Source organism: Caretta caretta, chromosome 10 (genome assembly GCF_965140235.1).
Source record: "Caretta caretta isolate rCarCar2 chromosome 10, rCarCar1.hap1, whole genome shotgun sequence".
Lineage (NCBI taxonomy): Eukaryota > Metazoa > Chordata > Testudines > Cheloniidae > Caretta > Caretta caretta.
In genome coordinates, this window is record NC_134215.1 from 49,563,508 (window position 1) to 49,582,172 (window position 18,665).

The window sequence follows — 18,665 nt, forward strand, 5'->3', positions numbered from 1 at the left end:
GCACTGATTTAACTTTAAATGGTTTTTAAACTGATTTAAAATCATGGAAATCTATGTGTGGACACTCGTATTTCAGTTTATCTTAAACTGATTGCTAATCAATTTAACCTAAAGTTGAAATCAGCCTGTTTTCAACTGCCCATCGGAGTGTCAAACTCAGCCTTTTGCATGAGTTTAAAATCACACCTTTATTAAAACTGGTGCAATAAGGACTTATTTATTGTCTGCTTTTCTGATAATTTTTCAGAGTTGGAAAGCTCAAGTTTTTGTTACAATGTTTTTGATTAAAGTTAAGGGTATAAAGTGGGTATTATGATCTAGGAAGTATCACCACACTTGAGTGCAGTATAGCACCTGGCTGAAAACAAAGTGTCTTCAACTACCCTAGGGATGGTGCTGTTACTTTGCTTTACCACACCTGCCTAGAGTATGTTTGTACTGTTACTGTTTGCAATAGCTAGTCTCTCTTTCACCCCCTTTTTAGATAATTTTCTTTATTTTTTTCCCACCAAGCTGTGGTGTTAGTGTGAAATCATAGCTCAGAATTTTTCAAGGGTAATTATATTGTATTTGCTATGAATTCTGTTTTATAAAAAGTACTAACTCCATTGTGATCTTTCTGAGAATATTTAAAAAAAAAGAAAAGAATGAAACATTGGAAGTTTTATGGGCAGAATAAGATTTGGTAGCTTTTTGTGGCATGGGGCTTTCTGTAATTTTTTTTAATTGCCTTTGATGCATTTTGGTGTTTTAAGGTAATTGTTCTTACTTGATTTTGAGTGCTGTTAAGGAGGGGGAAGAAAGTGGGGTGGGGGGGAGACCTTTTCAATACGAAAAATTAAGACAATACGGTTCAAGGATTTTGATTTGTCTGTTTTACAATATTTGTGAACCAGGCCTGGCTGCTTACAGTTTTGCACCAGTAGGAGGTATTATTTGATTTACCAAGTGATGCTACACTTGCTTAGTGTTAACTCATTAGATGTTAGGTAAAGGTTAATGCTAATTCAGGCTAAAATATGTGGAACAGAAAAGAAGTTCAAAATCTCCAGTTAATGACTGCAGCAGGCTTAGAGAAAAATTGCAGACATGAAGACATAAAGATCAATGAACATGACACTTATCTAACTGAGAATGCCAACAACTGTAAAGCGCACTGAGCGATCAAATTGATTACCTGAAAAATAAGATCAGATTAAGAAATGTCAGATTTGTAGGGGGTCCTGAAGGCATATCAACAAGAGAAACTGAACTTTTTTTTTAATCCCATAGTGGATTATGAAGGTGGCAGAGACTGACAACTTTAAATTCCTTTAGCACTGTGTTGTGGTTATGATATCGCTGGAAAGGTCAGTTAATCACCCAGAACAGCACTTGCAGAATATTCATCTCTTGAAATGAGGAATAAACGTTTGAAACTGAATGAATTTGAGTCTGTGATGGGGCCCTCAAGTATTTTATCCATGTTATGGTCTTGTTGGGTTTGTTTGTTTGTTTGTTTGTTTGTTTGTTTGTTTGTTTGTTTTTGTGGGGTTGTTGTTGTTGTGTTTTTGTTTTGTTTTTTTGTCATGCATAGTGGTTAAAAAGATGCTGGCAATATGAAATTGGCATCTCAGTGGAGGGTTTTTCTGAAAACCAAAATGAACTCCCCTCCCCGTCCCAAGGATAGAAAAGTCTTTCCGGTAAAGGTTTCAAATTGAGACAGGATATAACCTTTCCTACTGTGTTTTTTTCTTTTTCTTTAAAAAAAAATCATAGTAACTAAGTTTTACCAAATATTTGTAAATAAAATTTATTGTTTGGTGGTGCAGTAGTTAATCCTGCTCACCCTGGTAATTTGAGTGATTCTTTTGCAGGAAATTGCATTTAAGGCTTTGTGTTATGTCTGTGCAGAATGGAAGATGACTAGAGATAGTTTCAAGGGGAGAGAGAAAATATGAAATCTAGAGTAAAGATCATCTTTATTCCAGAGGATTTGTGGGATACCTCCTCCACCATTCCTCACAGTCACTCCTCCCTCACAAACTCTCTATCACAGCAGCCCTCTCTGAGTATATCTACATTGCAGCTGGGAGCTAGCATCCCAGCCCAGGTAGACAGACTCAGGCTAGTGGGGCTCGAGATAGCACTAAAAATAGCTGTGTGGACATTGTGACTCTAGGCTTGAGGTCCAGTGGCTAGCCTGAGTTTCTGATACAGCTGCAAGGCCCACACAGCTATTTTTAGCGTGTTAGCTCAAGCCCTGCTAGTGCGAGTCTGTCTGCCCGGGTTGGGAGGCTCACTCCCAGCTGCAGCATAGGTATACCCTCTGCTTCAGAGAAGGGCTAGCGATAGCTTCGCTTGTAGAGCAAGTCAATACTGCTTCTTGGATTGACCTCAAGGAGGAATACTAGAGATCAATGTGAGTAGTTCTCAGCCCTTGCTATCTGGATTATGTTGTGAACCCCTGTGCTGCCTCTTGGCATGATTTACAAAGCTTTTTGTTTTTACTGATGTAGAGTATTTTAGTAGAAAGATGAAGTCTCGTTGTCCTCAATTTAGGCTAGGCTATATGGCTGAATGTCACAGCTGATGTGACTTTTACAGAGGGGGAAGGAGAGTAGCTAGAATTACAATTTTCTTTTGTTATTTATCACAGCTCATTCAATGGACTTCTTCCTAGAGGAGTTGATTACAACAAGATTAGTCTTGGTAAAAATATTTTCCAGAGTACTAAGATCCAAAACCCCTATAATGGGTCTTTGGCCTCCTGTGGTTTTGAGGGAAGAATATAGAGATGTCCATCACTGGCTTAGAAATGAGGCCCTACTGGTATGCACATCAGTTATATCCAGCATATGGGAAAGGTCAAAATAATTATCACTTCATGCAGACACTGATACTTTTTCTGATCCATTCTCCACAACTACACATGGTGGCCCCATCACTGGCTGTCAATCTGTTGCTAAATGTCCCTGTAACGGGGCGGGATTCACCGGTGCGGCACCTTCTGCTGGTCATCCAGGGAATTAGCATTTCCAGCCTCCGGAGAGCCCTCTTCAGGCCGGTGTCCTGCTTGCCGCTGGGCCCTGAGTCCCTTCCAGACTCCGGTACCCCTTTCGCCCCAGGGTGCTGCCCCCTGGCAGTACCCCCACAGATCTGGGTCCCCCCCCCGGGAACCCCCACCCTCTATCCCTACCTCACCTCAGTCTTTTGCTACTGCACGTCACCATCTAGCCGCTCACTGGGCGGACTGCAGTATAATTGCCACTCATCATCGGCAAGGAGGATCTGGACCTGCTGCTTCTGCCTACCCTTGGGCTGCCCTCTGCAACCCCAGTACGCTTTTCCTACGCCTTCATCAAGGCCTGCAACCTGGGGATTTCTCAGGCTGGAGCTCCCCAGCTCCGGTCCATTTTAGGTACCCTGCTCAGCTCCCAGTAGTCAGGCACCTCCCTCTCAACATCTAGAGAGAGACTGACTCTGTCCTCCTGGCCCACTGCCCTCTTATAAAGGCCAGCTGGGTCCTGACTGGGGCGTGGCCACAGCTGTGGCTGTTTCCCCAATCAGCTAAGGCTTGCTGCTTTCCCTAGCAGCAGCCCTCTCACAGCCTCAGCCCTCTTGCAGGGCTAATTTCAAGCCCTTCAGGGTTTGCGCCCACCCACCTCCCGGGTTTTCCAATAAGACCCCGCTGCAGTCCCCATAAGATATTCTTCTGAACTTATAAAGGCAGTGTTCCCTCTCTAACAGTTGGGTTTTTTAATAGCAATTACGTCTGCCTGATGGGCGTTGGAATGAAGAGTTCTGTCCACAGAACCCCAGTACTCTATTTTCATGTTGAGATTGTGGTTTTCAGGACAAAGCAATCTTTTATTCCTAAAGTCTCAAAGGAGACAGTTCTGCAAGCTTTCTGTCTCAAGCCACTGTGTCCAATGGGAAAGCTGTGGAACAGCTTTGATGTCTGCACAATAATAAAAACATATCTACAGAAAACTGAAGAATTCAGAAGATAAAGTTCATAATTTTGTCTTGTTGCCTCGCTGTAAGGAACAAAAAGACTTCAAAGCCTTTGATATCTAGGTGCATCAGATTATGAATATCTGAGGCATACAAGATAAAGAACTCATCATCTTCTGCACTCATGCAGCTTTGTCTCTTGGATTGAGACATACATTTCTTAAGAAGAAACCTACAAGGCTCCCCAACTTCCATACCGGAAGTTATGTCATCTCTTCATCAGTAAGGTCATAAACTGTGCCAGCGATTGACAGGTCTGAGTTCCATCAAGATGCAAACAGGCCTCAAGCCCATCATAGGATCTATGGATCTTACAGCTTGAAGAAATTAAATGTTTAGATAGGTCCATATAAATTTTTGTAATGCTTTCTGAATTTAACAGTAATGTCTGACACTCCACTGTAAAGTTATACAATACATCAGGATCCAGTTATAAATTCTGGAGATTTTAATATTAGGTTCCATAATTGTGAGAGATTACAGATGTCAAGACTTTTAGAAATGCCTTGCTATCCTTAGGATTTTATAATGATATCATGTTCACACATTGCACAGAGAGTTTGCTTTTGAGAACTGCCCACATGGATCTGTTCTTGGGAGTAACTCACCCTTGGAATGTGAGCTTGAAATCTTTTGGAAAACTGTCTACAGGGATCAGTATCTTTACAAACTCCCCTATCCCTTGTGCAGGGTTCCAACAGTGTAAATAGGCCCCAGCCACCCTACAGTTCTTTCCTGAAGTGTAGAAGATGCAACAAACTCTGAAAACACTCAGTGTCCTCAGTGCTCCCCTTGTCTTTTTGGTCCATTCTCTTCGGTCTGTGGATGTCTTATGTCATTATTTTGTTTTAAAAAAATAAAACAGTTTTTCGGGACCCATGCCAGCTCTCTTGGGGACCAAACAGGGTGGACAAAAATCAATGTTTTTTTTAAAAAAAATCAGATTTAAATCATGAATTAAATCAATTTGATTTAAATCAAATCCACCCTGGGGCCAAACACCAAAGGAAGCCTGATATTGCCAGTATAAATAGCAGACTGTCTTGATCTAGGAGGGGAACACCTGCCATCAGTTCATTGTAATTGCCTTTTATCTCCTGGGAAAAGAAAATGTCTTAGCAAGTTTTTCAAGGCAAAATATAATCAGTTGCAAGAACAATCTCCTAAGGACTCAATCCTGCATTAACGTTTCTGTAAATGGGGCAAAGCCCTAGCTAATCACTTTTCCACCAGAGACAATACCAAAAATCTCTGGATCTACTCCATAGGCAGGCAGGAACAATACTGCTAGATGCCATTCTCCTGGATTGGGGTCTGGAGTTACTCAGTCTCTCAAATCCTGTTGATCGCAAAGACCATCTGGAAAATTATACAATAAGGAATCAGAGTACTGTTGAAAGTCCCAACTTGGGGCCATCTAGAATAGATATAAAAGCGGCAAATCCATCTTCCCAATTTACTTTCTCTCTTGTCTCAGGATTGGGATGAGGTTCTCTACTTGAATTCATAGCCTTTTGGGCTGTCAACTTATCTTCTGGACTGCTAGAAAACTAACTCAAGAATGTTCTGATAAAGTCCAAAAGATCATCCTGGAAAACAGGAAGACCTTAGCTAGCAAACCTATTTACTGAAATGGGAGAGATTCTACATTTAGGTAGCTCAAAATGTAATGGACCTGAGATGATCCTCCATCACTTTCATCTTCAACTGTTTACTCCACTTGGAGCAATGAACAGTGTCAGAGTTCAATCAAGGTCTACCTGGCTGTCATTTTGACTTTCTACCCTTTGAAGTGTGGACCAACAGTTTTCATTCACCCTGCTGTAACCAAGTTTATGAAAGGATTGTTCTGTATATTCCCTCTGGAGCACAAGCTACTTACATAATAGTATTTTAATCTTTTTTGAAGCTTTGTCAGAATCTTCTCTCTACAATCTCTCTGTGAAAGCAGTATTCTTCAGTGTCATTGCAAAAATCAATGATATGCACATTCCTTGAATACAGTTTTCATTTCTGTGTGCAGTATTGTTGTAGGCATGTATTCATTTCTGGTCATCCTATCTCAAAAAGGATATAGCAAAAATAATGGAAATTCAATTAAATTGAAAGACAGCAAATTTACAAAAATATTGATAAAAAGATATACCTTTTGCCAGGGAGTGATTAAAATGTGGAACTCATTGCCACTAGATATCATTGAGGCCAAGAATTTAGTAAAATTTATAAAAGGATTAGACTTATTGTATGGATAATGAGAAAATTGTATATATAGAATTTTAAAAATAGAAGGGATTTAAACCCACATGCTTTAGAGAATAAGTCAACCTCTAACAGTCAGGAGCTAGGAAGAAACTTCCTTTATGGGTTGGCAGTTTCAAATTGTCAACTGTGGGGTTCTTTCACCTTCCACTGAAGCATCTGTTCCTGTGTCAGAGACAGGAAACTGAACTACAGGAGCTACTGGTTTGATCCAGCATGTCAGTTTGTTTTTTTATTCTCGTAATATAAACCCATAAAGTTACTCAGGTACAAACTTGGTTGTTTATCCTCCCTACACTGTTTCATGAAGATAAGGTGATTCTTCATCCTCATTCTAAGTTCCTGTCAAAAGTGATGTTTGATTTCCATCTCAGGCCATTAACTTGCCTGAACTTTTCCTCAAACTTTATTCATATTCAGGGAGTTCAGGCTTCATACCTTAGAAATCCAGAGGGATTTCAGAGGTCTGTATAGAATCAAACATATCTGTAAATTCCTTTGAATTTTTGCAGTTCATCAGTAGAAGACCAGGGGCCTCAGACCATCTCATGTATACGAGATTATGATCTTGCAGGTATCAGCCACTAGGGGATATCAGAGCACACTCATCTAGGTTATGGTAATTTTTATAGGTGTTATGTTTTTCCAGAAAGCTAACAATAAAGTTTTAAATGATCAGATAAGGCAAAAAATATTGACATGTTCTGAGTGATCCTTATGCGTTAATTAGTAGTAAGGAATTCTTTTCATATTTCTCTATTCCTACTTCTGTCTTTTATGGGTGATGAGTAAGAGTTGACCTTCCATTAAACAACTGGTGGAGTGTATTAGGGTGTTTTAGCTTGATCACTCAGAACCGCTCCCTTTCTCCCATAAAAAGAGAGGTGCTTGCTCCCAGGTATCACAACATGGCATCGCATTGCTGCCGTTTTCAAAGAATTCATTTATTCTTTTTAGATATTAATATCACTTTGAATACAGATTAAAATTTTCACAGACTTTTAAAGTTAGGTTAGTTAGAGCTCTTTAAAGGCTTACAACACATTTGGTGTTAGCTACAGTTGAAACTGTTCTCACTTGACTAGTTAATGTGATACATGGCAGAATAAAATAGTGTTCCAGTAGAACTTAAACTATATTTCATGTGTTACAGCAGTGAGAGAGTTAAGAAGGCTGGGCTATAACTTAGATAATAGTACATTCCTTAAAGTATACTAGCAAATCCCTCAGACCAACCCCCTAAAGTAAACATCAAGGTGCAGTAGGTGATATCACTGCGTGCAGAGTTCAGCCTTGTTGCTCACAGCTTGCACAACTTGTAGCACACCAGAACACTGTGGAATCAATGGCTCACCAGAGTTTCAAGACATGATTAAAAGACTCAAGAAGGTCCTGAGAGAATTTCCTTTAATGGGGAATTGTGTGAGTGAGTATAGTGGGTGAGTTCACTTTTTTTTTTCTCTATTTCTCTGTCTCTTGCTGTTGATATTCTTTGTTTGGCAAATGCTTCTGAACTTAGATTTAATGTATGTGCATGCATGTGTCTGGGACTGGGAATTAGTGTATTCTGTACCTTGCCATTCAATACTAAAATTGTTTTATAAGATACGAGAATTTCTGTTACATAGTAGTATCAGAATAGCAGACCTATTATAGACCATTTATTTTGAACAAATATATTTTTACTGGAGAGATACATACAGGTATGTATAAGATTTGTTGGTGGTAGGATAACCTCAGGTCTTTAAGATGATTTCTTTGGTTTTAAGAACGTTGTACCTGCTTTGATTTAATGTATGTCTTAATTTGAAATGCCTTTGGTTAACTCTTTAATGTGCACATCTTTTGATGCATATAATGTGCTGTCTGCACCATTCCCATGCATGTTAATAAAAAGTGATCAATGATTTTGACACTAAATGATTAAAATTACAGCTTTTTGAACTTAGCCATTTTGTCTCTGCTCTGTTACTAATATGTTTTGATGGTTCTTGTTTTCATAAGTCTGCACTTAAAATTGCACAAGTATGAAATTTGAAGTAGCATGTGCGTACTATACATGGAATTTTGTATTATGCAAAGTACAAGCATGTTTTAGTGTTTGTAGTCTGACTATAGATTGGTTGGGAGACTGCATTTTGTACTCTATGGCCTGTCAGTTTTGAGTTGGTATAGAAACTTTTTTTTACAATTCATAACAGGTCTGTAAGGGCACAGTCTTCCTTCTGATATGCAAATGTAAGATCACCAGTGTATCATGGAAAATCGGCTGCTGTGCTGTGTACACAAGCACAATGGGGCAGGTTTACAAAATATATACTTGTGTTCCAGCTCATCAGAAGTTTGGATTGAGCTCTGAGTTTTCATTTTAAAAGATACACTGATATACAAATATAGGGCCAGATCCTGGGAGGTTCTAAGTCTCTCCTTGGTGAAGTGTCTGCCCTAAACTTCTGTTGAAGTCAATGGAAGTTACGGGTTCTCAGTATCTTTCAGGATCAGGACCAAATCATGAGAGCTACTGAGATTTTACTCTCCAAAGTTGATCCCTAATGTGTGTATATGTGTGTAGACACAGAAATGTCATTAACCAATGTCTAAAATGTTATAAATGGCACCATTCTTGACAATTGCTGATATAACTGCAATAGGCAGTAATTCATTGGGTAAACCTGGACATTACTAATTTTTATTTGGTATATATTTTGCATCATTTTGAACTATATTCTATAAATATAACACTTGTAAAATGACTAAATAGTTTATTTTCACAGTTTTATTATGATGTAAAGCTATCAGTCTTCACAATTTGATTAAGAAGACTCCCACCAGTTGGGAGCAGAGAAGGAGAAATATCCCCTAGCATTGCTTGATGCATTATTGCCTGGGTTTTAATCCTCAGAAATATTTTGTGCAGGTCACTATAAGGAGACAGAATGCTGGATGAGATGGACTCATTGGTCTGTGTTCCAGTGTGACAATTCCTATTATGTTGCCAGAATTTGAAAATGTAGCTTTAAAGTTTTATGCATTTCCTAGAGAGTTTAGGAGTATATTCTTCTCTGCGTAAATGTATAACTCTCATTAAAGCAAAGTCCTTCTAATTGGTTTAAAAACAAACCTTAATCACTGTTGCTGCCCTATAAATCCTACAGATGCTGTACAATGTACAGTATTGTTATGTCTGTGCATTGCATGTACTTACATGTATTGACTATACTCAATTGTGTGAAACATTTTGTGATACTTTGGTACGAAAGATATTTCCTACCATTAATACTGTAGTGAAAAGTGAATGCACTTTAGTGAGGAGAAAGAAAAACAACTTGCTAGAAAGTCATTGTAAAAAATTTGGAGAGATGAAAGGGACACATTTTTGTTTCCATTTCCCAGTTCTTTGCCTTTTACCTAAAGGCATTTTATTATTCCAAACCTAGTGTTTTACTAATAACATATGGCAGGTAGCTTTGGCCACCAGGTGAATTTTGTTTGTTTGTTTCAGTCAATTGCCAGATGAGACCACAGTGGAAGATTTGTCTCCTCAGATTCCAAGAGCTGTGTTTGTGAAGCAGGACATTGGTGGCAATGCCTCGGTCATACCAGTGTCAACTTCCCATGTCCCACAAGGGCAAGAAGAAAATGAGGAAACTTCAGATTCTTCTGACTTGAGCCCTTGCAGTGCTACATACAGCAATTTAGGTAAGTGCATTTACAAGACAAACTTCAGCCTCCATCCCACTTAGATGGCTTATCTTCATGTGAGCCCTATCATCTCTTAGATCACCTGACACCCTTTTGAAAAAATAGCGTTCTTAAAGAAACACTGACCCCAAACTTCACCTACTTTTTAAATATCAGTTTACAGTTCTTTGTTGAAAAAAGATGCTATTGTCTCATGCTTTATGAGCAACCTGCAGAAGGAAGCCAGTGATGAAATAAAGACTTATCCAAAATTCAGTAAGAATTTCATTTCTAAACTTTCAATAAATTATTTAAAATTGAGGGTAGGGGGAATATTTGTAAAAATACAAAAAATAGTCTTTGGGTTATCTATGTTAAATGTCTTGTGTAAGAGATGCCTTTTGAGAGAGCCACAATTTTTCCATATTCTTATATTTTCAAAGTCATTTTACCAGAGAAAAGTTTTGAAATAACTGTTGTATAGATTATTTAACTCTTTCAGAACAATTATTATACTAAAATATTTTTCCTGATATCTTTAGTGAAATGTAGAACTTTTTCTTTTACAATCTAGATGATGATTCCTGGCATATTTTGAAGCATCTTGGTAAATAAGAATATAATTGAATTTTATTCTAAAAAAGTTAGTTTACTTTTAATCTTGCAGACCAATTGAAAAGATGTATGTTCTGAAGAACATGCTGCATCATGCATCCAGCCATCAGTGAATTCCTGTCCCATATTAAAGAGTTGTAGCTGTTTGGGTTTTTGTGGATGTTTTTCTGAGAGGCCAAAGGAGGGAAGTTACCAGCATTAAAACAACATTATCAACAAGTGACAGCAATATTATAGGCACAATAGATTTTTTAAAGGATTTTTATTTAAAAGTATTGTGAAAATAGAGATATGAGCATATAGATTTCCTAGTAAAACAAAAACAATCAAAACCGACCTATTTTGTACTTCCTTTATTTTCAAATATATGTGATACTAATCAAAATGCTGAAAGATTTTCATTAAGGCCCCAGTCCTGCAGACATTTAAGCATGTTTTGCTTTTTGCATATGATGAGACTGGCTGACTGCAATGGGGCTGCTCCCAAGTGTAACGTTAAGCATGTTGACATGTGTTTGCATGATCAAGGCCTAAATTTTGAAGCCTTCGGTTGTATAAATTCTATAGATAGGTGAGTGGTAAATATTCAGTGAAAGTATTGTGGTTGTTATTGGCTAAATAGCAGACAACTGGCTGACTCAGTTCCACAAATGAAGCATTGCTTAGTTATTGTTTATAAATCACTTTGAAGATGAAAAGCATAATGTAACTCTTAATATGTATTTATTTATTATTAATGTAATAAAATGCTCCAGCTGAGATGAGGAAACTCAAAGTTTGGGCTCTCCCATGGAATTGTTCAAAGGCATGATGGCTAGTTGTGGTTTTAAGCATGTGTTTTTTGGTTTTTTTTTAAATAAATTAGGGCACAGCTGCACTACAAAGACAGCCAAGTCAGTGGATCTGGTTCACTAACATCTCTATACTACAGGTGCCATTTGTAGTCTGGATAGCCCTGTCCCATGATCATGATGACATCTGGTATGGAAATTTTAAATCCCTCGAGGTGTGAAATACCACTCATTGCCAGTGGCTTCTTATGTGACAGCTTCCATTCAGCCCTTAGGTTTCATTCTATTGAAGGACTACTTATATTAAAAATGCCTTTTAAATAGCGACATTGAGAATGTCCTCCTGAGCCATTTCATACATTTCAGCTTAAGTTTCTCATGAAAGGTTTTAATGCTGATGACAGTTATTACAGGTTACATCTACATTTAAAATGCTACAGCAACGCAGCTGCGCCGCTGTAGCATTTCAGTGTAGACACTACATCTGCCAATAGGAAGGGTTTTCCCATCAGCATAGGTAATTCACTTCCCCAAGAGGCGATAGCTAGGTTGATGGAGGAATTCTTCTGTTAACTTAGTGCTATCTACACTGGGGGTTAGATCAGCTTAAATATACCACTCGGAGTGTGGATTTTTCACACTCCAGAGTGACACAGTTAAGCTGACTTAATTTTTTAGTGTAGACTAGGCCTCAGATTTTAGAACAAACATGCCTCATGGTGTAAAGACTGATTCTTTCTTCAGTAAGTCACAGGATGCTCAATCCTTTTTCCCTGGGGAACTCCCCCTTGACAGCTCAGGGAGGCAAGAGCAGCTCTCTTTGCATCCGTCCAGTGGTTCCCCCTCTCCATCACATCAAACATAAGCTGCTTACATTCACTTTCAAGATCCTTCATAATCACTCCCACCCTGCATATCATCTCTCATTCACAATCCACACTCACTTCTGGTCGGCCCATGATGACAGCCTCCATTGCTCACTTGTTAAATTTTCAGACAAGCACCTTTTTCTTTCTCCCATACTGCCCTACACACTGAGGAGGTGTTCCCCGTAAACATCTGCAAAACTACTCATTCTCCTTCTTCAAAATTCTCCTTAAAACTCTCCTTATCTGTGATGTCTATAAAACACTTGGCAATGGCTCTGCTTTTCATGTGCTGAGACCCCTGCCTATCATGCTGGCAGTATTGACTCATTGTTTCCATATACTCCCCTATCTGTCTGTCTGTCTGTCTGTCTACCCATCTGTTGTCTCATATACTTAGATTGTAAGCTCTTTGCAGAGGGACTGTCTTTTTGTTGTGTGTTTGTTGGGTGCCTAAAGCAATGGGGTGCTGGTCCATGACTAGGGCTCTGAGGTACTACGGTAATACAGATACTAAATAATGATAATAGTAATAGTAAAGAGGTGATAGACTCATCTGAAATGTGGTGATAGAATTTCAGATCAATCAGTCTGTTTTGCCAGTATATTTCCCACATATTAATACCCCAGTATAAAGTTATGTAAAATGGTATCCCTTGGCTTTTATTTGGAGCAGACAGTATTTCTCTTTCTCAGATTTCTCTCAGATTTTCAGTCACCTAAGTTAGGTTTCCAGATGTGAAGGAGTTAATAGATAACCTTAGGCTTGGTCTGACAAGCCTAAGCTGTAAAAAGCAATGCTGCCATAAATGGCATGGAATTCTCTGGCTCCAATGCAACTTTTCTTTGCTGGTTTGTTCACTCACCCCTCCTTCTAGTACTGATCAAGTGAGGGCCAGGTTGGGAGGTTTTATGAATAATTCCTCTTTCTTTTTAGGTTTCACAACTGCCAAATGACAAATGCTATTTATTCTATGCAGTCAATAAATTGTACTTGTGTCTGAGTGGGAAGAAGAAAAAAAATGATATACTTTGATTTGACTCAGTGCCTTCTTCACTGAAACTTGCACCTACAGTTTTATTTCTCTAGTTCAGATTTACAATGGAATGTTTGTACTGGTAGATCATAGTAAATACATAAATAATTTTGACTTATTATGTTATCATAGTTGTGGTAGGGTTGGTATAGCTCTTCCATTTAAATAAATACCTGTCTCCTGGGGTTTCAAACTGATTGATACTTACCTAGTATACTCCAAAAATTGAATTTGTATAATTGGGGGGGAAGGGGAGGGGGGTTGGTTTCATTGTTTGTTACCTAAGTGTTAAAAAAAAAAATAGGAGCCAGATTCTGATCTCAGCTACAGCAGAATAACTCTACAGTAACTCCATTGACTTCAGTGGAGTTACTTCAGATTTTCACTGATGTAACTAAAACTAGAATATAGCCCTTGTAGTTTACTAGCTTGGATGTTTTGGGGGGTACTTGTAAGTAGGACTATTTCAGTTCAAAATACAGTTTGCGGCACACTCTATCTGTAACGTAAAAATGGTCTTTATCCTGGGTAGATAAAAATAATAAGAGTAATTTAACAGCAGCATAGTTACTGAAGTTTAAAACTCATCTTCTGCAAATGCACACTACATTTTATTTTTACATATTCTTATGGGGGGGGTGTTTGTTTTTGTTTTTACAGGTAGCACACATCTTAACTTTGTAATTCACATCCGACAAGAGAATATTCTCTTGTGTAAGTAATGCAGCTTTTGAAGTAATTAGAGATATATATTAAACCAGAAGAACTGTTCTTGTGCCTGGGCTACATAAAAATTAAAAATCTGTGTAAATATAGAGATATTTGGGACAATACCCAAAATGCTCCTTTTTAAGGACTTTTTACGAAAATTTTGTATGTCTGTTTTTGAAAGAGACATTATGCCCTTGTCTTTCTAAAAAGCCTCAACCTGGCCTCTGATTTTGCACCTGAAATTTTATGTCTAGAATAATTTTAGGCTTGACAAATTTGCATATGCAGTCAGGTAGTTACACATGTAGAGTAGTATTCTCAAAAGCACTCGGGAACAAAGAATGAAGGACTTACCTACAGGATGGCAGAGTATCCTGGGAAGCAGTGGCTCTGGAAAAGACTTGGGAGTTGTGGTGGATAATTAGCAGAACATGAGCTCCCTGTGCAACACTCGGCCAAAAGGTGAATGCAATCCATGGATGCATAAAAAGGGAAATATCAAGTACAAGCAATGTTAACTCTGTATTTGGCACTGGTCTGACCACTGCTGGAATACTGTGTCCAATTCTGATGTACACAGTTCAAGAAAGATATTGAAAAATTAAGGAGGATTCAGAGAAGAGCCATGAGAATGATTAAAGGATTGAAAACATGCCTTAGAGTCAAAGACTGAAAGAACTCAATCTATTTCGCTTATCAAACTGAAGGTTAAAGGGTGATTTTATCGCAGTCTGTAGAGAATTACATAGGTTACAAAACACTGATAATGGGGTCTTCAGTCTAGCAGATGAAGACATAACAAGATTCAATGTCTGGAAATTGAAGCTAGACAAATTTAGACTAGAAATAAGGTGCACATTTTTAACAATGAGGGCATAAACAACTCATGCTTCCCCCTACTGGGGGGGCACAATCTAAAGGGGAGGACATGTGACCATCCCACATGTCTCCTCTGCCCAGTGACCCCTCCCTCCCACCCTGTGCCCAGGTTGGGACTGCCACGCTCCCCCATCCCACGTTACCAGAGATAGGGGGGCTCTGTCCTTCTCTCCCTGCCACCTCCCTCTGCCCCTGCACATTCAGCCGCTCTCCCTTGCAGCCGGGCGGGAACGGACGGAGCCACTTCTGCCTGAAGGGCCTGGCTGGGAGGCAGTGGTGGCCCACTCCCTGCCTGGGCTCAGCTGCTGGGGACGGGCCGAGTGAGCCAGGGCTCCCCACTCCCCTGGCATGCTCAGCCCCTGTCCCTTGAAGCTAAGTCCGGGCAGGGAGCGGGCCACTGTTGCCTCTCAGGCAGGCTCTCTCAGGCAGAAGTGGCTCCGTCACACTCTTCCCTTTCCCCCGCCCCCCAGCTGCCGGGGAGAGCAGCCACATATGCTGAGGAGCAGGAGCAGGGCGAGAAGGATGAGCCAACCCTCACAGTTTTGCCGGGAATCTCCCAGAATCTGGCTCTATCTCCTGGAGGCTACTGAAGCCAAACTGGAAGATTTTAGGCGCTAAATGTCTGGTGGTACAGCAGGACTAAGGCAGGCTCCCTGCCTGCCCTGGTTCTGCGCTGCTCCCGGAAGAAGCTGGCACATCCCTGCAGCCCCTGGGGAGGGGGCAGGGGTCTCTGTGCACTGCCTTTGCCCGGAGTGCTAACTCTGCAGCTCCCATTGGCCAGGAACTGCGGCCAATGGGAACTGCAGGGACAGTGCCTCCAGGCAGGGGCAGCTCACAGAGCCCCCTGTCCTTCCACACAGGGGCTACAGGGATGTGCCGGCCGCTCCCAGGAGAGGCACAGGGCCAGGGCAGGCAGGGAGCCTACTTTAGTCCTGCTGCGCTGCCGACCAGGAGCCATCCAAGGTAAGCGCCGTCCAGCCAGAGCCCGCACCCCGAACCCCCTCCTGCACCCGAACCACCTGCCCCAGCCCTGAGCCAGCACTCCAAACCCCCTCCCACACCCAAATCCCCAGCCCTAGTCCTGAGCTCCCTCCCACAGCTTGCATCCAGCACCCTCTCCCATACCCCAACCCCCTGCCCCAGCCCTGAGCCCCCTCCAGCACCCAAACTCCCTCCCAGAGCTTGCACCCCAGACCTCTGCCCCAGCTGAGTGAAAGAAAGTCAGTGAGGATGGGGGAGAGCAAGCAATGGAGTGAGTGGGGCAGTGTCTCTGAGAAGGGGCATGGCAGGGGCGGGGCCTTGGGGAAGGGGCGGGGCAAGGGTGTTTGGGTTTGTGTGATTAGATAGTTGGCAACCCTACCTCCCGCCCCAAGCATGCCAATCTCGGGGGGAACATTTGACCCCCCCATACCTTTCCTACTTGTCATCTCAATGTGAGGGTAATTAACCACTGGAATAATTTGCCAAGGTTAGTGTTGGATTCCCCTTCACTGGAAATTTTTAAATCAAATTTGGATGTTTTTCTAAAAGATATGCTCCGGTTCAAACAAGAATTAATCCAGGGGAGTCCTGTGGCCTGTGTTATGCAGGAGGTAAGACTAGACTATCTGACTTCATAGTGATTTTTGACTTTATAATCTGTTATCTCTGTGTGTTTGACTGTGTGTATGTGGAAAAGTTGACCTGATCAAACTTACTCATAGCTGTTACTTATATTGGCACATGCAGCCCATATATAGAACAGCTCTGTGCAACCTCTCACAAATTGATGGTGAGGAACTGGGGATATATCATGCATATCGGTTAACTAAACGTTCCTTTTCCTTTAGTTAGAAATCATGTATTACTATTTTGGAGGTGGATTTCTCTTTATTAATTATTGTGTAATTATTTAATTCACTTAATTTGTACGAGGAGTAATTTCACAGTGTAGTAGCATGGATGCATTGACTGGGCATTTATCAGCAACTGCTACTATGAAGTGCTTTCTATGCTTTTGTGAAAGGACGGATTATACTGTTGATAGTTATGTGTTTTTCTCATGGTTTGTTAGTAATTTGTATTAGTTAAAGTCAAAATGTATCAAGGAGTGAATTATTATTGTATTAATATTAAAGATCAGTCCAGCTGATCTGCTAATCACACAAAGAATCTTTTCCAGAATCTACTTTATGATACAAATACATACATGCAGACCAGCTGCAATATCCAAGCCAGTGGAGCATATTTATAAAAATAAGGGCAATTGGGGGATAATATTGCATCTGGCCATACCAGACATCTCCTGGATATTAATTTTCCTTTCTTTGGGGGAGTGAAAGGGTGGAATGTTTGGGTAATGGATATGAATAAGTTGGAGACTTAGTGGTAGTCTAGGTAGTAGAATTGTCTTGATTAATTAACTGTGTTGTGGAGGGTAAGTGGTACAGGCATAGGTGCAGAGGTCAGTTGTCAGGTCAGCTTTGCTGTCTTCATTTACTGAGACCTTATGTACTTATCGAAGATTTTTCTTTGAAACTGTTGGTCCTCAAATTTCATTTCCTTCTTATTCTGGAAATAGTCCAGCATCATGATGTTCCTTGTCCTCTTGAATGAACCTGCCAAGACTCTTTCAAAAAAGCAGACTTTATTTTCTCCTCTTCAAACTGGAATGGTTTTACCACTTTTCTTTTTTTGTGGACCTCATGTATCTCAGACATGTCATCTCTATGTATCCAGTTCTTCTTCTTCGAGAGAAGTCCCTGTGGGTGCTCCACTCCAGGTGTTGGTGCGTCCCTGCACCATCGCTTGGAGATTTTGACAGCTATACTCGTACCAGTTGCGCACGCGCAGAGCCTGCCCCACACGTTGAGCATGCTTTACTAATACGCATGCGCGACTGGCCTCCTCAGTTCCTTCTCTACCGTCCCCAGCCTGAGACAGAGCTCAGCAGACTCAACAGAGAATTTTTCTCTCCCTTTGTTCAAATAATTTCCCTCTTAGTTTAGCTTCTCAGTAATAGTTAGATACCGTTTTCCCTTCTCTTTTTCTTTTAAAACCGAAAAAAAAAACCCAAAAAAACCTTTTTGTTCCTCCCAGCAGCAGCCACTTCCGACATGTCTGGCTCTCCAGGCTTTAAGCGCTGCTCTACCTGCAATGATGTCAACCTCTTTCAGATGGCCACTCAATATGTATCAAATGTTTGGGGGAGTCCCACATCCCCCAAAAATGTGCCCACTGCAGCAAGTTCAGGCTGTTCTCACTCTCCCAGCACCATCATCCTTTGAGCTGGCTGGCACTGACAGAAGGCTCAGGACACTCGTGCAGAGGAACCCTTCTTCACAGCAAATTCCTCTCGCGCAGACCTCACCTCACAGAGGCGCTGCAGCACCGCAAATCACACAGTCAAGGGACCTGCTGGTGTCACCTCTCTTGCAGTCACCCCTACTTAACACCTACTTCTCTCCAGATACTCAGGCAAGGTCCAGACAGCTTTCTTCCCATGATGAGGAATCTGGGCTGCAGGGAGAATTTTCACCCTATCAGATCTCCCATCCACAGACCCCAATCAATAAAGGTCATAGAAAAGCTATCTCGTCCTACTCCCAGTATCCTGCCCCATGGTGCGTAAACCCCTGGATGGCACCACCCGTGCCCTTCCCACCACAGTGGCAATATTGGGCTCCATGGGCACCTTATACTCGGGACCACACTCGTTATGCCATAGCCAGGTGCGAGACCTGCTCGGTACCACCAGTTGACGAACCTGCCACTGACTCAAGACACCAGGCAGCCCCGTCACAACCGCAGGATCAGTCACGGCCTGCCTCTAACCCAGTAGACCCAGTTGT

At 40.9% G+C, this 18,665-nt stretch overlaps 1 protein-coding gene across 13 annotated transcripts in view; it reads left to right on the forward strand.

The window, feature by feature from the left end:
- The window catches only part of PEAK1 (pseudopodium enriched atypical kinase 1), a 222,717-nt gene that overhangs the window by 165,848 nt on the left and 38,204 nt on the right, over nt 1-18,665 (forward strand). For 12 of the 13 annotated variants that reach the window (XM_075132975.1, XM_048866122.2, XM_048866120.2 and 9 more), the window contains 2 exons: nt 7,578-7,694; nt 9,758-9,954. In XM_075132975.1, coding sequence (XP_074989076.1) covers nt 7,578-7,694; nt 9,758-9,954 — 314 coding nt within the window. The remainder of the gene's footprint in view (nt 1-7,577; nt 7,695-9,757; nt 9,955-18,665) is intronic. The other variant, XM_048866129.2, reaches the window with a different exon arrangement.